Source organism: Chondrus crispus, genomic scaffold (genome assembly GCF_000350225.1).
Source record: "Chondrus crispus Stackhouse genomic scaffold, scaffold_212, whole genome shotgun sequence".
In the NCBI taxonomy this organism is placed as follows: Eukaryota; Rhodophyta; class Florideophyceae; order Gigartinales; family Gigartinaceae; genus Chondrus; species Chondrus crispus.
Window position 1 is genome coordinate 97,719 of NW_005179086.1, and position 24,022 is coordinate 121,740.

The following is a 24,022-nucleotide window of genomic DNA, read 5'->3' on the forward strand; positions in this document are numbered from 1 at the left end:
AGTCAAGCCAATTACTATGAGAGGCTACATTTTAGGGCTTCAAAGAGCATTCAAATATGAGTGGGGTTATGATCTAAAGCTTCTCGAAGGGGATGTTTTCAATTGTCCAGCAGAAGGGCTCATGGCTGTGCTAGACAACAAGTTTAGCTTGCAGCAATCGACGGGAGTTGTGGCTGAGAGCCACAACGTACTGTCGAAAGAAGACGTCATCAAGCTTTATGAGTCGCCACTGCTGGACCGCGATACGCCCCTGGGATTTCAAGCACGTCTAGTATTTAGTGTCGCATTGATCACAGCAATGCGCCCTTCTGCATTGGTGCATTTAACAGTTGGACAAGTGCAGAAAATAACTTGTGGCGGGGAGCAGGTGTGGAAAATATGTGGAGTTATTGGCAGCCGCGTGGGTGCTTCGAAAACGGCGACGGGAGGGTGGAAGGCTGTCCAGGACAAGCCTCAGGAGGTGTGCGTTTGGAACAGGACGTGTCTCGGCGGCAAGCTCAATTTATTTGAGGATCTCGAAGACTGCATGCGAATTAGGAACTCGCTCGATTGCGGAAGCGACCGATTCTTTTTGGCAGCTAATGCTCGCGCAACGACGTTTGAAAACTTTTTCAAGCGCCAGCACCTAGGCCGGAATGCATTTGCACGTATTGTGGGGAGCATCTGTAGAAAGGAGGGAATTACAGGGACTGGAGTCAAGCAAGGTATGACGTTGCATGGATTGAGAGGCTCTGTGGTGACGTTGCTGTTCGAGGACGGCCAGAACGATGTGAATGTTGCAATGAGAACAAGACACCGTGATCTGTCGTCATTGAAAAACTACCACAACCTACGAGGTGCTCTCGGAATGCAGCAACAAGCCGCAATTTTTGGAGACTCAAATGCGAAACGTCAGAAGGTGGAGGTCGGGTGTGAAGAGCAGGCGGCGCAGGACGGACAAGAAAACTTAGCGGCAGGCGACGAGGTGGAGGAATGTTTTCAGGAAGGTGGCACAGAAAAAGAAGACAGTAATATGCGCCTTTTATCTGGCGTCCAGAATATCAGCGGGGGCGTTTTCACTATTAATGTGAACAATCACTACCGCTAAGACTACTTTTGGTATGTCGCATCGTCAGTAGTGTTCTCTATAGTACGCTCGAGTAAACTTTGTCGTCCTGATTTGTCTGCACAGTAGTGCAGACAAATAAGGGCCTTGCCCTACTGTGTTCGATTTTGTTAAGCTTGTTGCCCGAATTGTCGCCGCGGTAGTGCAGGCAAATCAGGGCCTTACGTTTGTCCCGTATGTCACGGTGCGTATGTCCTCCTCAACCGGTAGACAAGGACGCGAGACGCTGCAGCGTCGCTCGCTTCCGACCCAGAACGTGGCCATTGCGGGTGATCCCAGATCACCGGGATAAATAATTGATCTCACCCCCTACTTCTCTCCTTACTACTCCGCGGGATAGCGTATCTATCGCCGGCGCTGTTTGGTCAAAAAACGGATCTACAACCACTGCCCAGTATCGCCGTTCGCCTCCCCTCCTTTCTTCTCAATCTAATCACTCCTACGCAATGCACGGCAATAGAATCATCACTGCTACGACCGCACTAACCGCAACCGCAGCTCTATTCTCCCTCCTTTCATTGCACCAAGCTATTTCAAACTATCCTCGACCCCGAAAATTCACAAAGCCCTTAGATCTCCGACGGGATGGACCTTTGTCAGAGCCAACAGGATTTTTAACGACAAAGAATTCAGTCGTACATACCGTATGGAGGGGGGATAATATTTGGTCAGAAACGCCCGCTGCAGACGAGGAAGCAATAGTGAGAGACTTTGCGTTGGTGGCCCCCGTCTTCCGAATGGTGGGAGTCGGAGAGATGCGCCAGAGGCGCGGAGAACGGCGCACGTGGCATTGAGGTGTGGAAGCCATTTTCAGGAAAGTAGTCGGCAGAGAGGTGCTTCGTAGAGTTGGGTTGCCTTTGCGAGATGGCAGGTGCATAGATTTTTGCAAAGGGGGAGTTGAGGATGTTTTCGGCAAGGGGCAAGCACTGCGTCCACCGGAGCACAGCGTCCAAATTCGAAAGTTACAAACTTACAAAAGTAGCCAATATATGATTGACATTTGTCATTACACACTGACATAACTTGAGCTTGCAGTGTAGGGTCGTACTTAGTTTCAAATCATATATTAACGCCCAGTAGCCAATAGTAGTGCAAATCATGGCTCCGGGCAAGCAAACCCGGGCAAACTCGGGCAAGTTAAGACCCTCCCTCAGATTCGGACAAATGGTCATCTCATCAACCTTCACAATAATGATCCATCATCTCAAACGCAATAGCCGTTCAAGCGTCAGGGCTCTCTTTCCAATAAATCTACAAAACACATATAAAGCTGCCGTCGCTTGCAACGGCGTGCTGAATTTCTCAGAATGCATCCATTCCAGTCGATGATCTCTCTACCGTGCGCATCCTACCAACGTACTTCCGGAAAAGCATCCGCGACTTTGAACCATGTCTGACAAAGTAGTCGTTTTCGCTACACTCTTGGCCAAGTCTGACTCCATCGATCAGGTTCTAGAGGCCCTTACGGCCATGTTGGAGCCTTCACGAAAGGAAGAAGGCTGCCATAATTACGATCTTCACAGAGACCGTCAAGATCCCAAGGTATTCGTTTTCCATGAGACATGGGAATCCGAAGCCCATCTCGATGCACACAACCAGACCCCGCATTTCAAGAATCTCTCGACCAAGCTTGAGGGGATTATTGAGTCTGTTTCGGTTAGGCGCACCACAAAGCTCTAGATCTTCATCGGACAACGCCTTTCAGCAGGTGTTCAGGACGAAAGTACCACGTGAATTGAGTAGCGGGCAGAAAGTGACCAAGTTATCCGTTGAGGTTCGGCCAAAGAGTTGCAATGAGCTCTATAGCATTCTTCTCATAAATAAACTAGCGACATTACAGCTTTACTGCATCTGTTCCCGTCGATTTTCCTAGCGTACTGGACCGCAGCCATTGCGGGTGAGAGTGCAGTTTATGTATCTTCGTTGGGAGGATGTCAAGGTCAGACCCTGAAACAATACGATAAAACCCTTTTTCCCCGACGAAGGGTCTAGAAAGCGCTCAAGACTAATGCCCAGTAATTGAAACATGAGACTGTGGATGTGCACTAAGCATGCAGGAAATAGGATTAAACGTGCCAGAGCCCGAGGGAAGTTTTTCACAGTAGTGATGTGGTGTTCCCCCAGTGGAACCAGACCTATTACCCGACAGGAGAAGCGATGCACCATTTCTATTCCCGTGAGACTAGACATAATTGTTTCAAAGTACGAACTCCAAACCAAACGAATTTCAAACCGTTGTTTTTGCGAGTAGTGATGTTATAAGTATCGGGGGGCACTCTCGGGCGAATGGACAGCTACTATGTGTAAATCAAGAGAGCTTGGGTGCTCTTAAGCGGGGACACATGACTCTAGCACAAAAATGTGCCGGTAGTTTCACGACAGATGAAGTCTGAATGAGAATGCTCACGTTCGTGTTGCAAGTCCATGATGCCTAATAGATTTATTCAAGTGCCAAAGGCAAGCAAGTGAAGTCATTCACTAACGAGTTGCTCGCGAGCGCACAGGAAATGTCCCATGGATCGGCCAGTTGCCCAATGCTTATAGCATGCTTTAGCGACGGCGGCGGCCATCACCGCTCCCATCTTCCTTCAAACTTCACAGCCATTGGTGCCAAACGGCTCTAAGAATACTCTTTGACATGACAATATCAAATTCGAATTGCCCTCGCATTGAAAGGACTATGCTTCAAGCATGTGCCCTACAACGAAACTGCCCTGCACAGTATGGTGTCGTTCAATCCCCGCGCCGCCCAGCGCCAAATATCTGTGTTCACGAAGACTTGACTGGAGCGGGCGTGATCTCGTAGTGATACAAAAGAACCAAGAGCATCATCAAGAAACCTCCCCAAGTGGCGTACTGTGCCATTTCTGCGTCACTCACCATTGCGATGCAATACTGCCGAGACTGCCTCCCTGTTGAAATGAAAGTCTCCTAGGTGATGGTCTCCACCCTTGGGGATGTAGACCGTTGCTCCGGGACGAACCTCTAGCAGGCGCAGAAATTGTCTCGGAGTTCAAGCTACAGGGCCTTGTGGGCGGCACTAGAAGCACAAGTGAGAACGCTTCCCCGGTGAATAGTGCTAGATGCCGATGGGTGGCAACTTCGACCTATCCACATTGCCGACAGGGCAGCAAAAGTACTTGCGGATACCGCATGGACTGTGCAATGTACGTACAGAATGTCGCTTTTTCAACTGCACGTGTCGACGTGGAGGGAAAAGGAATGCTGTACGAATAACACGGCGAACAGCGATGAATGCGTGTGCTGTTGTCCGCCAATCAATCATAACGTTGATCCGGTTTTTGCACTTCTGCACTGTGCTGCCCTCCCCACCCTCGAAGCGCTCGAGCCTGATACCTCCGGAACCTGCCGGGGTCGGGTACCAACTCGGCAGCGCGCGAGACGGGAGTACCCTTCTACTCACGTGCGGACAGCCCGGGATGCAGAATGGTCGCGCGTCATGAAGCGCATCATGAAGGAAAGACGCAGTCAGGTCTTGCGGGCGTTGTAGCGGCTGATCCATGCGCGACAGGGGCCGCAGATGTGCTACTTTACTAAACGATCGGGCGTAACGGGAGTTGCAAGAGCTCTTGAATCTAGTGTAAACGCCAGAAGGCTCCCACCACGACCAACTACCGTAAAACGCTTCCCGGCTATTGAACCATGACCGAAACGGTTCTCAAATCGAAGCTCGCTCCTTTAGCAAGTCTTCCATCAGGACTACTGCATCCAATACTTTCATGACAGGAAACGAACAGCCATTGTTATGGGCCCCGTCACAAATCCTCGCGTCAGGGAGCAATGAACAAGTGAGATAGGAAAGAAATGATCGAAATGACCACCACCGTATGGGCTCGGTCTCCTGTCGTGGCCATTGCGATTGTCCGTACAAAGGGAGAACAGGCACAGAGTTCAGTCCATATGCCAATTGCTGTGCCCCAAACGCACTGTAGCTACGGAGGATTTTGTTCTGTTTATGTATTTCAATGCGACAGAATTTCGTTCGGAGACAATCATCCCGGACTTAGGAACGGGTCTCAGTCTTGTCCTTTTCTCTTCTGCATCTCAGAAAGATAAATATTTTTGTCCCTCTCACTGAAGCAACAAAAGGAAACCTGCATGTGGTCCCCATGCTCGGCTTTAAAGTCAAGCACCGCATCAATCGCAATACCCGTGGCTCTTGCAAACGGGAAGCTGTATACACCACAACTGATTGCCGGGAACACAATCGTTCGACAATCGTGATTTTTCGCAAGTTCCAATGAGGACATATAACACTCTCTTAGTAGAAAGTCTTCCTCATGCTTCCCGCCGCCCCATACTGGTCCTACGGTGTGGATGACATATCTGGCTTGCAACTTGTAAGCATTTGTAATCCGCGCGTCACCAACTGGACACCCGTTCAGCTTCCTGCACTCTTGTAGCAGTTCAGGGCCTGCAGCACGGTGTACTGCACCGTCGACGCCACCGCCGCCGAGCAGGCTTGATTTGGCCGCATTCACTACAGCATCAGCAACTATCTTTGTAATATTCCCTTTGACTACCAGTAGATTCTCAAGAAATTCCTGTCGCCGCGGATCATCAGGAGAAATACGCCTCGAGCGCCTTTGCTTCTTTATCTCCGATAGGTACCAGTCTGGGACGTTCTGAAACCGCTCGTCCATACAGACAAACGTCACATGCAATTTATGATGTTCAGAGATGAAACTAGATACTGCTCTCACGGCGATTGTAATTGACCTCCGAAAAGGAAATCCGTTCGCACCACAGCTTATGGCGGGCATCGCTACTGTGTTATAGTTGTTCTCGACCGCCAGCTTTAAACAAGAAGTATAACATTTTGCCAGTGAATCGTCCTCACCATGCTGGCCATCTTGCCAAGTTGGTCCGACAGTAAAGATGACGTTCTTCGCAGGGAGGGAAAATCCTGAAGCAAGGCGGGCGTCACCTACATCGCAGCGAATTAGCTTCTGTGTTTCCAACTTGAGTTGAAGGCCAGCCGATTGATGTGCACTTTGCGCGAGAGAACCGCGGTCAAAGGTTGAGTTGGTTGAAATAACGATGGCATCAACCTTTATTTTGGTGATGTCTCCTTTCACAACCTTAAGCCGGGCGAAAGACGATGGCATGTTGGCCCTCGTCCGACAAGTGAAAGAGATGTTCAGAACGAAGTGCTCAAGTGCGGCACAACCCTTCGCGGGGTGCGTTGCAATATGCATTCTGAAAATCCTTACAGTAACTGAATTTCGGAATTGGCACGGTGGCCAAGTGAGAAGCTGTAAAGTTTACTGTACTTCCAACAAATATCCTGCAGTGGCAGATTTTCGAATAAATGCATCTTGTTCTGTACGGGTTTGCCAACGGTACAGTAGTGCTGCCTCTTTTTTGGCGGCAAAACTCTGAAGCTCTTGACGTGGACAGCCGTTGATGCTTCCGTTGCCCAATGGTCTGACGTGCCCACTGTGCTTCTGTACGTTAGCTTTTCAAGGGCCAGCAGTTGTTGGGAAAGAGATCACAGCTTTCGTCTTCACTTCCTATTGCTGAGGAGGCGGACCACATATTAACCTTCGTCACAATGCCAAGGTCCCGTCATCGCCGCGTAAAACCTGCAACTCGAACGACTGGAGCGGAAACGACAGAAGCGGGCGATGCTGTCGTTACATCGCCAGATCCTCGGGACGATAAAGTGCTGCCGTCTGCTTTCGAAAAGCCTGACACTCCAGATAAGAGCATAAAAATCTCGAAGGAAAAGGACGTGGCAAATTCGGAGGAGCATTCCGACCTTCCTGAAGAGGACGACGATGGCCTCTCAAACGATGTTATCTTCCAATGCAGCTCGTGCCGCTCCGTCGTGGGTGATACGCTTTCCGAGTACGAGGCCCATCTGGAGTCGAAAACTATTTCGTTAAAAGCCGCCCGTTCCGTCGTCATCGAAGGCAAAATGAAGATGTCAAGCACTGGCTTTGATGCTGGTTGCACATACAGACCCATCCGATGCTCCGAATGTCAGCATCATCTAGGCCGGGTGTACGGCTCTACTACACCTGCTTTAGACAGTCGTCGATGTACATACACTTTCGATACTACCACGCTCGTTAGCTACCAGCTAGGCACTTGTCTCACCATTGACGGCGGGCGCATGGAACCAGGCAATCGACATGGCACGGGAAATGGGAGGGACTCGCAGTCAGGAGAAGCTGGAAAAATGAGCGTCACCACTGAAGCCTATGATGCCCTACATGCGCATGTAGGCTCGCTGACGGAACTCGTAAACAAGCTCTCCGCATCCTTTGATGACAACTGTTTGGAAGTCAAGACGCTGACTGACGCCAACAATAATACAATCGCCGACTTGAAAACCGGAATCGAAAATGCACAAAACATGATGTTGTTGTGGGAAGAGCGCTTCAGAAGGTTGGCAGCCTGTGAGCAACGTCTTGAACAACTATCCGTTACGGGCCATCGAATGAGCAACTACGAAGGGCGCATGGCACGGGTAGAGAACGCTCTGGGTGGGTACGCGTCCCCATCTAAACAACACATCCATCGCACTCCGTCGAGGCTGAAGATCTCACCATCAATAAGGAAACCTACCGCTTCCCCAGCACGGATGGCTATGCGCACGACAGTGTCTCCAGCGCGGCCCGCCATGCGCGCAGCACCATCCCCAGCGAGGGGCCCAATGAGAAGGGCAGACTCATCACCAGCAGTGACCGCGAACGTGCACCTCCCAAAGAGGCGTCGATAGCAAACTCATCGCGACGTGACAACATAGCTTTAACGATTATCCTAATACAAACATGTACTGCGCAACAGCTGCTATTCATGCAATAGCTTCGGCCATTCCCGAATTTAGTAGTCCTCTCCTCGGGACAGCACTTCTTTGCGTGTTGGTTTCAAGACTAGCGTATGTTCAAACTGTGCGGTGTAGCTTCCCTTCTGGTCACACAATGGTGGATAGGGATTGACAATACCATTGTCCACGAGAGCTTTCAATCCCATAAGGTATTTTTCTTCTCCGAGTCGGTCTAGATAGCGGCGGCAAAACGCCAGAGTTCCAAAGTTCTTATCAATGGTAGAGAGCAGCGACCTCGCCTTGGCGGACCGCAAATTCACTCTGCGTGCATCAAAGTCTTTCATGTAATGACTGCATTCCATATCTTCGATCACAAAGCCCTTTCCTGTGGAGCCAAAGGTTTCGATTGCATAGAATTCTCCTTCTTCCATCTTCACTTGCCCACCGCCCCGCACAATGGGTACGCTCTTTCCAGCATGAATCTGGTACGGTGCGATGCTGTGTCCGTGAAGATTGCGAATGGCCTTGACAGGGTACACCTTGCCATCGAGCTCAACTTCATGGCTTTCCATGACCTCCTGCACGGCTGCTCCAACATCACACAGTCTCACATCGATACCAGTTGTTTTAATCCCTTCGTTGGTAGCTTCTCGGACAGCCTCAACCAAAGGATCAAACTTCTCGTTGAAATGGACAGTCCACGCGCAATCTATGATGCGCCCATTGATATGTGTCCCGAAATCGACCTTCATTACATCATCGTAACCGAGCACAGTCTTATCGCCTTTGTTAGGTGTATAATGTGCCGCGATATGATTGAGTGAGCAACCTGTCGGAAAAGCGACGCCTCGCGATAAATCGCCGTCTTTTGCTCCTATTAGAGCGCGAGATGCATTTTCGAGGCGCTCGCACATATCAATTAACTTGACGCCAGGCTTAATGTAGTCTTTCATGTACGCGCGCACCTGGCGGTGAACCTCAGCAGCCTCCCGCACGCTTTCGTACAAATCTTCTTCTATTCTTTCTCTGTCACGCATCTCCGCGGATGAGGTGCGATAAGAGTTTGCGTCGACGTAATCTTGTAGCTCACCGACGGGGAACTTCTTCTGAGGGAAGAAACTGGAGACAGGTATCGTTGGAGGGTCCGTCTGGTCAGAGGGGGCTGCGGCTTGTAAAGGGGCTTCATTTTCATTTTCCGTCTCCGGACTTGCGGTCTTCTTCTTCTTCTTCTTCTTCCTTTTCTTCTTCTTTTTTGCCTCACCCAAGACGGCCTGATTTTCGTCAGTGTCCGCTGCTCCGTTGATTTGTTCGCTTATCGGTGATGCGCCACTGACCGCATGCACCTTTGCCTGCGATGTGTCCAGGGAAACCTTGACTAGGTCCTCCACTGTTACAGGGGATTCGACGGCTGTATCGCCCATTGTGCGAGGGACAGAGATTCCCACCTGCCGCAGAAATTCTAAATTTCTCTCACTGAACTTCGCAGTGGAGCCGAGGGTGAAAGACTTGGCTGATTAATCCCTTGCTCTTGTGCATGTAGTGCAAGGGGTTCAACGTTCGTGGACGGGCGAGGTGAGCAGGACGACGGACTAGCGTTTGAGTCGCATGTCCAGTCAAGCAGAACACGAATACACGTGTAGTGTGGGCTTCACACGTACTTTCGGTAGCCTTTTGTTTTTTCACAGTTCTTACTGTAAGATATTATCTTAAGACAAGATACTGTAAATCATCTGATGTTCTTTTTTAGATACTGGATCAGTGATCTAATCTGTAGAAAAGAAGCCAAAAATCATCGCCGTCGTCGAATTTTCGCTATCGGGACTTTTTTTTCATTTATTTTTCGATTGCTCGAACTCTTGGCTCAATCGCGCCGCCGGTGACCTTTGTGCCTGGAGAGCATCGGTCTGTGAGAAGCAACTCAGAGTGTAGGTGCAGGTCGAGTTTTGCGTCAAGAACGACGCTGAGGTTTTGCAATCATGGTCAATTATCGTAACAGTACGTTCTCCTAGTGTTCTCATTTCCACTGGCTATTCCGGACGCGAAGAAGCGCGAAAGCGGCAATCCATGCGGCTATAGGACGAAGCTTTCCAGCATCGTCTTTACGTCCTGCAGTGTCTTGAAAGTTGCGGATTGCACAGATCTATCTTGCGAACGTCGAGCTAACGTATGTTCATCTTCTCATTTCCGCTCTGTCTGCGACAACTCACTGCTCTGCGGCGAATCGTGTCATTGAACAACAGCCTCGAAGACATACCGTACTCCGCGTCGTCCGTTCGAGAAGGAGCGCCTCGACTCCGAGCTCCAGCTCGCCGGCAAGTATGGCCTTCGAAACAAGCGTGAGATCTGGCGCGTGCAGCTTGTCCTCTCTAAGATCCGATCCGCTGCTCGTGAGCTTCTTACGCTCGACGAAAAGGACCCGCGTCGCGTGTTTGAAGGTACCGCGCTTCTCCGCCGTCTGACTCGTCTCGGGCTCCTCGACGAATCGCGACAAGCCCTCGATTACGTGCTGTCGCTGAAGGTCCAGGACTTTTTGGAGCGTCGTCTCCAAACTCAGGTCGTCAAGCTCGGATTGGCCAAGTCTATCCATCACGCTCGTTGCCTTATCAGGCAGCGTCACATCCGCGTCGGGAAGCAGCTGGTTAATGTTCCGTCTTTCATGGTTCGTGTCGATTCCCAGAAGCATATTGATTTCTCCCTGAACTCGCCGTTCGGAGGCGGACGACCAGGTCGTGTTAAGCGTCGTGCCATTGAGCGTCGCAAGAGCAGCGGTGGCGGTGGCGGTGATGATGAGGAAGATGAGTAGATCTACTCGTAGCGATATCGGTGCCGGCTTTATGGGATGCTCGTAATCGTCGCTTTTGATTACGAGTGGTGAAGTTTATGTTGTAAATCGATATTGGCTACCGACTTCCGAATAATAGCACTAGATTGCCTGTACTTTAGTACGCCAGCGTGAGGAATCGGGAGAAAGGACTTGTGGGCTAGTCGAATCAATTGATGCAGAAGCTCTCCCTCAGGTACTTCGGTGCCTCAGTGCTTCAGCGCTGTTTCGTGCGGACCGAGAGAACGATTTATTCGGAGTAAAATTTCCGCTACTTGCTCAGGATTGAATTTTGCTGCACCGGGAAGCGAGGAAGCTAAAGCTCAATACGATGGCACTTTTCACTGAAAGCATTTGAAGCGGTAAACAGATCCTGACCACCCCCCACTCTCCCAATTTCAAATCATCTTTACGCTTACTATCGTATCGATGTGTCCGGGTCCCGTAGTTTCTAGAACCGAAGCACGTGCCCATCGAAGTCCCCGAATATAACCACGTTCAAATTCTTATAGAACGAGGATGTCTAACTTCCAGTGACCAGGGATCGACACAAAGGCGCCTGCTATCATCGATAGCAATTAGCAGACTAGAGCCCCAGCCGGCGCACACTACACGAAGAAGGTGTACTCTAATTTTCGAATTGGTTGGTACATCGCGACCTGCAATAAAATTGTTTTTTTGGAGAAACTTGCATCTAACTTGTGCCTGTCGCTGTTAGCTGTATCGGCAACTTTATGTATCATGTGTGCAAATATAAGTGGTGAGCAGCAATCAGATAGTTCTTTTTTTTTGCGTGCAGCAGATGTCTTCTTGCACCCGATGAGGCGAACTGAGCTATGCTCGAGTTGCCACTTGCAAGGGACGGTGCAAGGTCGCAATGAAACGATCATTTATCGACGATAGTAGTCTCTTATTGTGAGTACATGTACTGCAGTTTTCTCATCTGGTGCGAAGTGGCTGCGCCCCACCTGCCAGCTGCATTGCAGCCACAGTAGAGACATGAGTGGTGACTACAGTATACGCGGGAATTGCATCTTCCAACTTCGTGGATCGGGCTCATGTGTTCCCGATCCACGTGGCAGCTGAACACAACCAGAATGTCACACGTGGCCGCTACAGTATTTTGGAATTCAGGACACTCAGATTTGTGGCTCATTTTCAGGAAATGTGACTTGTGTTTACAGAAACGCCTCCATGTTTGAAGTTTGGAGCGACATCTGCGCGTGTGGCATTTTTTCAGAGCATGCATGCCGAAGCTTGACGCCCAGCAAGTCTGCGTTCGGCAGACGAACTGCTGTGCAATACAATATTACCTGACACACTATTAAGTCCATGAGACAAAGGAGTTGAGCCCTATTGCTGCGAAAGAAGCGAGGTGAGAGTTGGGGCGACCCTCAGCGGCTTGCTGGGCCACCTTTGGTGGTACAGTAGCACGTTGTGAAGCAGGGACGTTTGGAGATTATATCCCGAAATCAGGGGCGATGATTGGCGAAAAACTAGGACCTATCTTGAATACAGCCAATAAAAACGCATCTCTAGCGATCTTCTACAGGGAGGCGACTTTAGACAGCGGCAGAGAGGCGAGATCTGGGTGAGGAGACGCAACGGGATCGGGTGGCTGTCGTGATGCGCTCGATGAGCTCGCTGCTGGCGGAGTTGAGGCGGGCGGGGGGAACGCCGCATAGCACCAGACTTACAGCCCTGGGATGCGCTTGCAATCTGTCCGCCTATCATCCCAGTATAATCCCAAATCTACCGTACCTCGTTCACGCGCCCGCCCAGATCTCCACCACATTTATAGATTTCTGTAAATCTGCACAGCGCGCCAGACAAGGGCTTTTCTTTTCTTTTCCTTCGTGATATCGCATAAATTCCGGCCTTCCCACCCGCGCCCACTCCCCATTTCGCTCGCCACCTGCCTTCTTTCGCACCATTCTACCTTATCGACTTGCACCGACGCCTCGGCTATGGCTTTCATCACTTTCACACCTGCGTCCCTGTCTTCCATCCGCAGCCAATCCCTCAATGGATCTCCCCTCTGTTCCCGTCGTGTCTTCGCAGGCGCCTCCGTGGCTGCCGTCACCCCCGTTCGCTTCGGTGCCTCTTCTATTGACATGAAGCTGCGCGTTGCCGTCGTTGGCGGTGGTCCGGCCGGCGCCTGCGCCGCCGAGACTCTGGCCGAAAGTGGTATTGACACATACCTCTTCGAGCGCAAGATGGACAACTGCAAGCCCTGTGGTGGTGCCATCCCCCTTTGCATGGTTGACGAGTTCGATCTTCCAGTTGACATCATTGATCGCAAAGTTCGCAAGATGAAGATGATCTCCCCCACTAACGTGGAGGTTGATGTCGGGAAGACTCTCAAGCCGCATGAATACATCGGTATGCTCCGAAGAGAAGTACTGGACTCCTTTTTGAGGGATCGTGCCGTCAGCCTAGGTGCCACATCAGTCAATGGCCTTGTCACCAAGTTGGACAAGCCCACCACCCCCGACGGCAAGTACACCCTCCACTATTCGGACTACGCCGAGACGGTCGAGGGAAAATCTCCTTCGAAAAGCTTGGACTTCGATGTTATCATCGGTGCTGATGGCGCGAACTCTCGCGTCGCCAAGGAAATCGACGCTGGTGATTATAATTACGCCATTGCTTTCCAAGAGCGAATCAAGATTCCGGACGAGAAGATGGCCTACTATGAAGAACTCGCCGAGATGTACGTTGGCGATGACGTCTCGCCCGACTTCTACGCCTGGGTGTTCCCGAAGCACGATCATGTCGGTGTCGGAACTGGAACTGTCATCAACCGACCGAAGATCAAGCAGTACCAAAAGGCCATCCGTGACCGTGCCGCAGTACGGCTTGAGGGAGGCAAGATCATCAAGGTTGAGGCGCACCCGATCCCGGAACATCCCCGGCCACGCCGCGTCCAAGGGCGTGTGGCCCTGGTCGGAGACGCCGCTGGTTACGTGACCAAGTGCTCCGGAGAAGGCATCTACTTTGCTGCCAAGAGCGGCCGCATGTGTGCTGAGGCTGTCATCGCCGCCAGCAAAAACGGCGAAGTTGTTCCGACTGAGAATGACCTTAAGAACCGATACCTCAAAGTTTGGGATAAGAAGTATTGGGCTACATACAAGGTTCTCGACATTCTCCAGGCCATTTTCTACCGTAGCGATCCCGCTCGCGAGGCATTCGTGAAGATGTGCGGTGATGACTACGTCCAGCGTGTCACCTTCGACTCATACCTGTACAAGACTGTTACAACTGTATCTCCTGTCGATGACATCAAGCTTCTCTTCAGGACCGCCACCTCCCTGTTGCAGGAGAACCTTAAGGAAACTGCGGACATCAAGAAGCCTGTAGCAACTCTCAAGTAGATCAGTAGTAATGGGTTTGAAACGTCGATGTCCACTGCCCTCCGGCATGTACTCTCAAATGCCGTGATATTTTTGTACCGATACTTTACTAAAACAATTTCTTCCACCAAATCAAAGCACCGTCTCCCTTCAGAAGTACTGTCCGTGAAAGTGCTCCCTCATACCGCGAAGCAATGATCCCTATTCTGCAGTAGGCTGCAGTCCTCCGTAAGTAGGATGGTGGGCGATCGACCTGTGTCTCTCAAGACTGATCTCTGGAGGTCGTACGCTTCATACTAGAGGTCTTGGATGAATCCCCTTCTCTATACATGTATATCCCAAAAGGTTTCCTTCCACAGCATTCAGGAGCAATCAGAAGCTGTCGCCATTCGACTTCGGGAGGCGAGAACAGGAGTGCACTGGCGAGACTACTGATCCAGCAAGTTTGTTCTCATTCAGGTCTTCACAGCGTCAAAGACGGAGAACAACTGCTTCCATAGTGGGCCGTTTATCAAAGCCGCAATAGATGGATCTTCGTTGATTCGAAAGTTCTCGTAAGTATTCTTTTGTACCGTATCTGGCTATGGGTGATGGAGTAGTCTGCATTCCAGGATCCAGAAAGATAAGTCTGTGTTTTAAGATCGCGGCGTTGCGCCCATGGTTCTCGGAAGTGAAATCCCGATAGAGGAATTCTTGGTTTAAACTGAATCTATGATTAACTCATCCTCTTAATAATTCTTTGCTCAAGGCAAGCATAGCGTTCCAAAATGTACAATGCATGTAGTCAACCAAGAACTCTTCGAACAGAAAGGCACAGTAGATAATACATAAACTGTACTTACAACACAGGCACGAAAGCCTTACGTCATGATATCCTCATACTTGTGGAAATCTCGCCTCTGGACCACTTCACTGACTATACATCTCATCGATTAGAGCGATCACGTCGTCGCCCTCCCCAAAATATTGATGTTCGTTAATGTTATCGGGTGGCTCTATGTGGTCATCGTCTAGAGGTGCAATTCCAGCTGCTAGTTTCGCTCGTTCAATTGCTCTTTGATGTCTTGGATTTGACAGGCTAATATTCCCAACACTATGTTGCTGGACCATCGAGTTGATGGTTTCTTGAGACTGACGAATAAGATCGCATATTTCGTCATCATTGAATGTATTCAGAAAATACGGCAGAAGATGGCATTCTTCCTTCTCCATGTGCACTGCATGAACAGCGGATAGCTCAGAAATTTTGAGGAACAGCTCGGCAATCTTTTTTGGTTCCATGTCTCGCATAATGTTGCTAATCTCATCCATCTTCTTGTTTTCCAGCATGTGATCTATGAAATACGACTCGGTGATAAGGGGAAATCGAGAATTTAGCTTTTTAAACAGCACTTGTTCCTCGACATAGGCGTGTACTGAAAGCGCCTCCGTGAAGTCGTGGTAAGCTTTCTGAAGGTTTTCGGCCTGGCACTTGGAAGGATGGGTCACACAGTGCGACACTAGTTCCACAACCGTCTGTAGCAGAGCTTTCAACTCTGCGTGTAACGCGGTGAAGTAATTATGGAACGAAGACTTCATATGTTCCGAAGAATTACCTTTGCTTGACGCACTGGACGAGTTCTCTCCGCTCAATGTAGTCACTGGTGGTCCTGGCATACCAGCGTAGATGGGCGCCCCGCACGGATGGAAGTCTACAACGCCATCCGTGGCAACAGGTTCAGATTCAGTCTTTGCTCTCTTCGTATCTACCGCCGAACTTTTTGCGTCCTTCTGGCCGTCGCAGTTGCCCCCCGCAAACTCAATGGCATACAATTTGGTGTACAATTGGCCAAGACTGGCGACATCAAACGTCGGTGAGTATCGTTGAGGGAGGAGAGAGTCGTCCGGAACAAATCCTAGGGCCGGTCCTTTGACGACCTTCATCAAATCAGCAAGTTTCTGTATCACAGTCGAGCTGCAAGTGTTCATGGCAGCACGGCGAAAAGCAATAAGCCAAGGCGGTAAAAACTCGCCGTGCCCAATCATGACGGCCGGGTCGCGCTTGCAGTTCAGGGGGAAACCACAGCTACAAACGAACGAACGCAAAGCCTCTTCACTCTCTTGCGGAAATCTCAAGGCGTCGCGCAGAATAACGAGCACGTTGCTGAATCGAATTGCTAAGAAGAGGGGATGGCGAATCTTAAATCTGATATTTGGAGCTTGAAAGTAGGCCAGCAAGCCCTCCCACGAATTAGTAATTTCCTCTTCAACGAGAACGCCGTCGCCATTCGTTACCTTTTTGATGAAGGTCCTATCCAGTTCCTTCGGTTCGAATGGCACAAAGGAATATCCCTCTGACCACCTACCTGATATCATTGCGTCGCGGTCAACGATCTTGCGCTTCTTATCTGCGTTCTTCCGAGAGTAAACAGCAAACGCAGTAGAAATAACAGACGCCAGGGCAGTGGTGTTGTCGCCATCGCGTCGAACAATCGAAACTACAAAGTGGAACAATCTGCCACCAAACGTGCTTGTCGTTCCAACTAAGCGGAGTCGCGAGAAGCGGCAACGACCGTCGACTAATTGAAGCGTCGCAAATGGCTGAGAGCGATCGAGCGATTGAATACCCGCGTCTTCGAGCTGGTGCGGTCGCTCGCCCTGACATACAACGGAGAGGTGCGCTTCGAGATCTCCGGTGCCGTGCAACGCCTGAGGGTCGGCGGTGATGAGACAGTCCGGCACTCGCCAAGTCTTATGCCATCGCCACAAGCGCTTTGTGTTGTCCCAGGCAAGTTCGCGCCCCAAGGTGACATCAAGTCCGTATGCGTTTTCAGAGTCCGGATTGCATTGCAATATCTCAGTTCCGTCTTTCAGAACAATGGAAAGTCTAAGGTACAGTCACGTGCACGCAAAAACGATTAGAATAGCGCAGAAAGGGCGTAGGCGTGAACCTTGTTTGTTAGTTGCCGCAACCGGACAGAAGAAAGGGGTTGGTAAGCACGAAGCTCAAAAACAACGCAGCATAAAACGCACCCGCAAGGCTGCCAGCCAAAGTGTCCGGGTTCGGAACCGTTTGACGTAGCGGAACCATTTGATTGTATAGGACTGCCTCGCATGCTGCGGGAGAAGTAGTGCGGAAGGCGGTGAACGTGTGCGAAGGTACACGGGGTATCGGCGGCGGTGGTGCCCACAAAATATGGGCGTTGCCCTCGAGCGATGTGCGGCGTGGTTGATGAGGTAGGGTAAAAGGATCACAGTCAGAATACAGGGGACGGGAGTTCGACGCGACGCGAGAGGGAGGGGGGGGGGGGGGGGGGGTTAAGGCCGTGGCAGTGGGAGCGTCGGCATTTTACGGAAAGCAGTGCAGCGAATCGTTGTTGACATCTAGTACACCTAATAATATTGAAAAATGTGGTCTGAGAGTCCAGGCAAATGGGCCAAACTCGCGAGCCGCACCAGGGAACCTGATTTGTCACATGTCCACAAATCATAGCCGTGGAACTATGCTCGATCCAGTGAATTCTCGTTTTCAGAGCCCACTCCGCCATTGATGTGGGCAGCTTGAGATGTTGTCAACCGTGTTTCTTTTCTCCGCATCCCCGCAGCCGAAGCACAGTGTGTGTACAGTTAGTACCCTTGATGCAGACCGTATCCCTCGTTTCTCGTCATTCTGTAAGATAGCGGTGCATTCTTCTGGTTCCCCACCCGCGTCCCGGTGAAGCGCATGATATGGAGACAGATCTTTAGAAGTCTCTCGAACTACGAACGGTCGCAGAACGGCGTTGAAGGGGGATGCATCTCAGAGTTCACTACTGTACGACATCACCCCTCGTAGATGTCTCGCGCCCTTGTCGAAGACCATGACATGCTGCTCCGGGACCTTGCATATGTACAGGTACGCATACTCTACAAGTAACACGTCGACACTTTTGGGCTGTAGCATCTACAATACAAGTACAGTACAGAAGTACAGTACTGTCTGTAAAGGATACGTACTGTAGAATGAATACCACATGATCAAATTTCTGTCGACTTTTGATGCCTGGCCTCTATCGTCTGCTCCGTTAAAGAATCGCATGCATTGCTCTGTCAAGTCCAGACCAGTTTTCGAGCATTGAGGTATCATCCACGCACTGGAGGCAATAGTGAATAGACTCTTGAGTTGTGGCTCAAGGTGTTGTCCCACGTCACCTCTGTCGTGACGTCGGCGGATGTGCCTATTTAAACGCCGGCTCAAGGCTTACGCCACGCATCGTTGCTACTGGTATTTCCGAGGGTGCGTAGATATTCGATCCACGCGGGTGAGTGGGAAAGGTCGAACTTTCGCTGTCAAAGCTGGTGATCCGAACCCGACAAAATCTACGACTTAGCGACCACCCTCAGGCTCTGGGTTATGTCCAATAAATGCAACGATTTAGTAGTCACGAACCCCGACATCAACTGACATTTCAGCAATGCTGTCTCTCTCATAACATCGTTTGCTCCCATGCAGCAACGTGTAGCCGTAAACTAGAAATATAAATCTTTGTTGACACACGTCTTTCACGCGCTTCGCTGTGGCTATGTCCCAGACAGGAGAGCCAACACAAGTAGCGGGTACAGGCGGGAATGCTTTATTCGTAAATTGTCAGCTTCTGCGACTAGATTTTCGATGCCTCCACGACAAACATTGGATCTCCCATGCCGAAAAGACCGGGACTAAGATCATGTGCTTGAGGACTGTCAAAGCCGCCCGCATAGTGGAAGTAACAGCCTACGATGAACACATGCTCTATGTCTGCAGTTCTGCACCAGATATCTATAGCTTTCGTTGGGAAGCATCGATTCGAAAATGACATGATTGCCTTGCCACCTGGCTTTAAAACGCGATTCATCTCCTGGAAAACTTCGAGTGGTCTGCTGAGATAATCCACTGACACAACATTCGTAATGACATCAAACTCATTATCATCAAAGGGGAGTTTCGGTTCCTTATTTAGGTCCTGCGTGACGCGCCTCGTGGCCCTGGGGTTTGCGTCGAGTTCTGCAGGGCTCATTCCAAGGATGGTGAGTCCCTGCGGTTCGTAGTCTTCTGGGAGATGGGAGACCCACGATGAGCATAGGTCGAGGATGTTAGCTTTTGGGGGCAAATTTTTGGCGTAGAACTTTTTGAGGCTGCGGATAGCACCGTTATCGATGTGGAGTACACCAATGCGGGGCTGGGCGTAGAAGTAGCCGTCATCGGACTCATCCAGACGACCGAAGTCCTGAGGCGAGAATGGCCACGTGAGAGGCCATTTCGGAGAGCGGAGCACGTCCTCGACTTTAGGGCCACCGGAAGACATTGCCCGACGGAAAAGCCGGTCCATGCGAATTGCTGGATGCACTACGAAGAGGAATACCACCTGCATATACCGCTGATTATAAAGATATGTAGCTTTATAGATGAGATCAAGGAGGAGATGCGGCCGAGCCGCACAGTTGAGCCGTTAGCGCACCTGCTGGCGCAGCATTGAGTATTCTGGGGCTCACGAATTTGCTAATCTTTTCTATTCCGGGGCATACTGTAGAATATCGATTATTTCCATGCCAGTTTGCATCAATTCTTTCCACACCCAATTATCGTCCTCGCTCCATTCCCCCTACGTGTACTCTGTTCTTCTGCAGTTCTCTTTCTTTTTGCCGGGCAGCGTTTTCCCCCGCCTTTTGTCGCTGTAGCCGATCCTCCTCAATGTTTTCTGCTTCCTGCGCACGGTAAAATCGCCAAACGTCAGATATTGCAAGCGTCCCCAGCTGAATCGTTTCCCTTCTGCCCATGTGACCCTTTGCTTTTGGTCCATGTGGCCTGGGAGCACTTGCATTTATGACAATCTTGTTAACGCTATCATGATTTGCATCTCTGCCCCTATTATTGCAAGTAAAGCGGACTTTTCGTTGTTGACAATTTCTTTCAGCTTTTCGAAGACAGCTTTGTCATTCTGCCCCTGTACTGCGGATGCGCCACAATTCGATAAAGGCCTTTGTTGGGCTTCCCGTAGCACTTCCTTACGAATACGATCTTTTCAAACCGTTTAAGAAACCTATAGTCCATTGGTCACACTTCAGTAAATTTACTGCTCTCTACCGTCGGTCTTTGGCCATTGCGTCCCGTCTGTCCATTTGCTTGGCACGCGCTGCCTGATGACGCATTCCAATCGACATCGGAGGGGACATGGATTGTGCGTAACTGGAGACCTGTCTCGTGAACAGGACGAGAAGGTGTTTGATCGTGGATCGAATACTACTGTTTGGCCTTTAACGGTGTTGTGTGCCCGCCATTTTTGTTGGCGGGACGGGGAGAGGCGAGGAGGCAACATTGCAGGGAACTGTAGACGTGGTGAATGCTCCAGGCCCCGGAGCGTTTCCCTGGAGTCCAGGGATGAATGACTGCACCGATTGTCCGCACTGCGCTTACCTCAGTGGCATGCTTTCGTACAGTGAGAGCAACGAGAACTGAATCACCAAATTAGCCTTTTTTACCAAATACTGTAATACTTTTCTGGAGTGGTATCTTCCATTCCCCCTGTCTCTGACCTCTACACTTTTGCGCGACTCACAAATTCGCGTACTTTCGCGACGCCATCTACGGTACACCCTTCTTCCCAATCCATCACCTTCGCACGCCAACAACCTTCTAAGCCCCACCTCACGCCTTCCAGCAGCCGTCCCTGCAGCACACTCTCTTCTCCCTTCTCTAGTTCCTCCCACCTGCCGCACTCCCCGCCGCCATGCCCCACCAGGCGCGCGGGGAGTCGCGGTCGCGTCGCAGCCCGAGCGTCACCCGGCGCGCCCGTTCCCGTTCCCGCATCCCCAGCACCCATTTATCGCTGCCCACCTTCGCCCTATTCCGCGCCTTCACCGAAGCCCTCTCGCACTTCGTCGCCGCCTCGGTCGTCCACGCGCATCCCGCAATCCCACCCGCCTTCCTCGCCTTCCCGGCCTTTCTGCTCGCCGCAACAGTGCTCGCACCGCTCTCCACACGTTCCATAGCCAGGAAAATGCTCAGGTCAGTCACGCTTCCGGCATTCCTCAGTGTTGTGCATCTCCTGCTTTTGCTAGAGGCTGTTAAAAGGCTTGGGCCGGCGCGCACTCTGCTCGCGACAACCGCCGCTCCCCATATTACAAACTTGGTTAGGCGCAAGAGGACGAAGACGACTGCAATTATCGTGATAGCTGCGATCATGACTCTCGGCTTGGTCTTTCATGATACCATTGGCGGCGGAGCTAGAGTTCGGGAGAGGGTGTTGAAGTCCCGCGCAGGGCACGCTGTCACGACCAAGCTTCAGAGGATATCTCAGTCTATGGGGCAAACGGTTCGCAGTAATGAACAGCTGAACAAACTTCGCGCGCGTTACGGGAAACCACCAAATGAGTTGGAGCAGGGACAAATCCCTTTGCGACACAGTGGACCCAGCGGCGATACGAAAAATCGAAATGAGGTTATCAGTAGACGCCGCTTGTTGGCCGTTCCAACGAAAGCTAAACAAAAACCTGCTCCGCGAGACGCTAATGTCGACAATTCATATTCTGAAAATCCAAACGTTGTTGGTGATAAGAAGAGTTCTTCGGCTAGGACTGCCTCGCAGGAGCACGCGCAGGAGGTGAATGAAAAGGAAACTGTGTTTACTGACGTGAAGCGGAACAGCGAGGAACACGGCAGAGCCCGCAATATAACCAAAACTCTCAAGAATGAGATGGTAACTGACGGCGATGCGATTGTTGACACAGGAGCGAGTCCCGGGCAATCATTGAGGGTCTTCTTCGGAGTGTTGTTTGTAGTTTTCTCCTCACTTGCTAGTTCCATCGGCAACAGCAGTCGACAGAATCTCGCCCATGATGCTGGCGACGACTATGCGGTGTCTTGCGTAACATTCTTCATGTCAGCCTTTATGATCTTCCCTTTTGTCCTCTTCTACTGGATTACAGGTAGAGGGACAGATGGTGTGTACACTCGTATGCTTTTCAGCCAAGTTGTTCCGTCTGGTGCTCTTCTTGGGTTCTGTCTATTGGCATACCCTGATTTGTCGTACACACATTTCGGGACCCAAGGAGGCACTCGTAGAAGTCAGCCTCATCAGAGAACGCCATCGAAAGGCAACACAAGCATGAATAGCTTTGGGAGCGGCTTGTTCCCACTCCCGGAGATGGGCGCGTTTACCAGAGCCGCGATTTATCCATACATGTGCCTTTCAATCGTCCTACTGAGAATACTCAGCACTACAGTCTTTGGGTTTCAGGAGCCTCTTTCCTTTTCCTCTGTTCTCGCGGCTTTCATGCTGTGCTGCATTTCTGTCTTGGACTCGGGCCAAAGTCGCAGTGATAACCGTCAAGAGCCGAGCTTTCGGGAGCGGTCCAGATCCTTCAACAGTGGAGATATTTCGTCTGTTGTCGGACGTGGCACAGCACGCCAACTTCGATACATATGGAAAATATTATCCTCTTCTGCGTTGGTATCGGTCCACAGCATGAGAGACATCATTCGGCATGCCAGGTTGAATAAGGCCTCATGGCAGGTCCTAAATTTTCTCGTCTTGCAGTCGGGAATGGCTACGGTAGAGTTGATATACGCGACGATGACTCACGCAAGCGGTCTGATATCGATATCCGCCGACAATTTCTTTTGTTGCATTTCTCTCGCAATCGGATTACAGGCGATCCGAGTCACATCAAGAAAACCTACATATGCATATACGTACGGGTTCTCCCGATTTGAAAGTGTTTGCGGTTTTGCAAATGGGGTCATGTTGATATATGTTGCCGTCCTTATTGTACTTGAAGCATTTGAGCGGCTCAAAGACACCAACAACGTCGCCGCTGGGCATACTTTTACTGTTTGTCTATTCGGGATGACTGGGAATATTCTAGGATTATACTTCTTTCCCCCAGAAAGCCGAAGAGAAAATCACAACGTTCAAGGGATATATTTGCATATTTGGGCAAATACCCTTGCTTTTGCGAGCATGGCAGTCAGCACTGCTATTGCCGCTGCAGTACCTGCTTGGGAAATGATAGACATGGTGTCAGCAACTCTGGTAGGTATTGGGATTGTCGTGCTTGCAATTCCGTTGCTGTTAAGGAGTGGACGATTGCTTCTTTTGCTTGTGCCACGAGAGAAACAGAAGTCCTTGAGGATACTCCGTGACCGATTGGATAATATCGACGGTGTCATTAAGATTTCTGGGCTAAGGGTGTGGAATTTGAGTCCAAATAGCCTCGTTGCGAGTGTTCGTATCAAGGCTGCAAACTATTACGATGGTCCAGACATAGATATTTTGTACAAAGCTCGATCTGTGTTTGCCTCCATCGGAGTTCCTGCGTCCCAGTGTACGATTCAAATATCGCGGATAGAGGCGGAAAACAAAGCAGTTGTCTTTTTTCACAAACGCTCGCAATCTGGATTCGGTGACACCGGTATTGACCTAGAAGCTTTGTAGATGTGTACTGAATTAGCAGCATAACTCGTAACGTTCGAGGGAAGAAATCAAACCATCCTAACTGTGTAAGATACAATGTCAGTACTGAATAACTAACCGTAAACTTTTGCCCGCAAGATACTTAAATCCCGGCCATGACTGGCACGATGTGAATGTCATTGTGTTCATCAGCTTTCCATAATTCCGCAGTGTCGAGGAGTGCAGGACGGTCTTTGTATGTGGGTCGGGGTGATATTTCGCATGAGAATATATTGAATGCGCTGCCCGTCATCAAAATCCGTTCACGGACTGGGACTGCCTCTGCAGCCCAAACTGCAATTGAGATGCAGAAATGCCACCGGTACGGCCCCTTATTGAGCAGCTGCGCGCTGAATAGGGTAGGAAAATTTGTTGCCAAGCCCAGCAGCATGAAAGGCGTACGAACGAAATACATATATTCCGAAGTTTGGGTTGCACAGAAGCTGGGACGCAACGTCAAGTCTTTCTTATAAGCTTTAAAAAATAAGAAAGCTAAAT

The 24,022-nt window shown here is 50.4% G+C and overlaps 11 protein-coding genes; 5 read left to right on the forward strand and 6 right to left on the reverse strand.

The window, feature by feature from the left end:
- Nucleotides 1–1,643: 1,643 nt before the first annotated feature.
- On the reverse strand, nucleotides 1,644–1,982 carry CHC_T00004078001 (hypothetical protein). The gene has a single exon (XM_005715310.1). The coding sequence runs from the start codon at nucleotides 1,980–1,982 to the stop codon at nucleotides 1,644–1,646; it is 339 nt and encodes a 112-aa protein (XP_005715367.1).
- A 512-nt stretch (nucleotides 1,983–2,494) lies between these two features.
- Nucleotides 2,495–2,980, forward strand: CHC_T00004079001 (hypothetical protein). XM_005715311.1 is given in 2 exon segments: nucleotides 2,495–2,785; nucleotides 2,786–2,980. The coding sequence occupies 1 exon segment, from the start codon at nucleotides 2,495–2,497 to the stop codon at nucleotides 2,783–2,785; it is 291 nt and encodes a 96-aa protein (XP_005715368.1). The 3' UTR covers nucleotides 2,786–2,980.
- Nucleotides 2,981–4,638: 1,658 nt separating this feature from the next.
- CHC_T00004080001 (hypothetical protein) lies at nucleotides 4,639–6,324 on the reverse strand. XM_005715312.1 is given in 2 exon segments: nucleotides 4,639–5,142; nucleotides 5,143–6,324. 1 exon segment carries the CDS (start codon nucleotides 6,322–6,324, stop codon nucleotides 5,143–5,145), a length of 1,182 nt encoding a protein of 393 aa, XP_005715369.1. The 3' UTR covers nucleotides 4,639–5,142.
- A 356-nt stretch (nucleotides 6,325–6,680) lies between these two features.
- CHC_T00004081001 (hypothetical protein) lies at nucleotides 6,681–7,853 on the forward strand. Its single transcript, XM_005715313.1, has one exon. The coding sequence runs from the start codon at nucleotides 6,681–6,683 to the stop codon at nucleotides 7,851–7,853; it is 1,173 nt and encodes a 390-aa protein (XP_005715370.1).
- Nucleotide 7,854: 1 nt separating this feature from the next.
- Nucleotides 7,855–9,322, reverse strand: CHC_T00008747001 (methionyl aminopeptidase). XM_005715314.1 is given in 2 exon segments: nucleotides 7,855–7,957; nucleotides 7,958–9,322. The coding sequence occupies 1 exon segment, from the start codon at nucleotides 9,320–9,322 to the stop codon at nucleotides 7,958–7,960; it is 1,365 nt and encodes a 454-aa protein (XP_005715371.1). The 3' UTR covers nucleotides 7,855–7,957.
- A 533-nt stretch (nucleotides 9,323–9,855) lies between these two features.
- On the forward strand, nucleotides 9,856–11,004 carry CHC_T00009065001 (40S ribosomal protein S9). XM_005715315.1 is given in 4 exon segments: nucleotides 9,856–9,877; nucleotides 9,878–9,896; nucleotides 10,142–10,704; nucleotides 10,705–11,004. 2 exon segments carry the CDS (start codon nucleotides 9,878–9,880, stop codon nucleotides 10,702–10,704), a joined length of 582 nt encoding a protein of 193 aa, XP_005715372.1. The 5' UTR covers nucleotides 9,856–9,877; the 3' UTR covers nucleotides 10,705–11,004.
- A 1,685-nt stretch (nucleotides 11,005–12,689) lies between these two features.
- Nucleotides 12,690–14,207, forward strand: CHC_T00009478001 (Putative plastid geranylgeranyl reductase precusor). XM_005715316.1 is given in 2 exon segments: nucleotides 12,690–14,096; nucleotides 14,097–14,207. 1 exon segment carries the CDS (start codon nucleotides 12,690–12,692, stop codon nucleotides 14,094–14,096), a length of 1,407 nt encoding a protein of 468 aa, XP_005715373.1. The 3' UTR covers nucleotides 14,097–14,207.
- Nucleotides 14,208–14,507: 300 nt separating this feature from the next.
- Nucleotides 14,508–14,681, reverse strand: CHC_T00004082001 (hypothetical protein). XM_005715317.1 is given in 2 exon segments: nucleotides 14,508–14,546; nucleotides 14,547–14,681. The coding sequence occupies 1 exon segment, from the start codon at nucleotides 14,679–14,681 to the stop codon at nucleotides 14,547–14,549; it is 135 nt and encodes a 44-aa protein (XP_005715374.1). The 3' UTR covers nucleotides 14,508–14,546.
- CHC_T00004083001 (hypothetical protein) lies at nucleotides 14,681–17,330 on the reverse strand. XM_005715318.1 is given in 4 exon segments: nucleotides 14,681–14,984; nucleotides 14,985–16,941; nucleotides 17,088–17,170; nucleotides 17,171–17,330. The coding sequence occupies 2 exon segments, from the start codon at nucleotides 17,168–17,170 to the stop codon at nucleotides 14,985–14,987; spliced, it is 2,040 nt and encodes a 679-aa protein (XP_005715375.1). The 5' UTR covers nucleotides 17,171–17,330; the 3' UTR covers nucleotides 14,681–14,984.
- A 1,364-nt stretch (nucleotides 17,331–18,694) lies between these two features.
- CHC_T00008554001 (Putative Ubiquinone/menaquinone biosynthesis methyltransferase-like protein) lies at nucleotides 18,695–19,402 on the reverse strand. Its single transcript, XM_005715319.1, has one exon. The coding sequence runs from the start codon at nucleotides 19,400–19,402 to the stop codon at nucleotides 18,695–18,697; it is 708 nt and encodes a 235-aa protein (XP_005715376.1).
- Nucleotides 19,403–20,800: 1,398 nt separating this feature from the next.
- Nucleotides 20,801–23,624, forward strand: CHC_T00004084001 (hypothetical protein). XM_005715320.1 is given in 2 exon segments: nucleotides 20,801–23,506; nucleotides 23,507–23,624. 1 exon segment carries the CDS (start codon nucleotides 20,801–20,803, stop codon nucleotides 23,504–23,506), a length of 2,706 nt encoding a protein of 901 aa, XP_005715377.1. The 3' UTR covers nucleotides 23,507–23,624.
- Nucleotides 23,625–24,022: the final 398 nt, after the last annotated feature.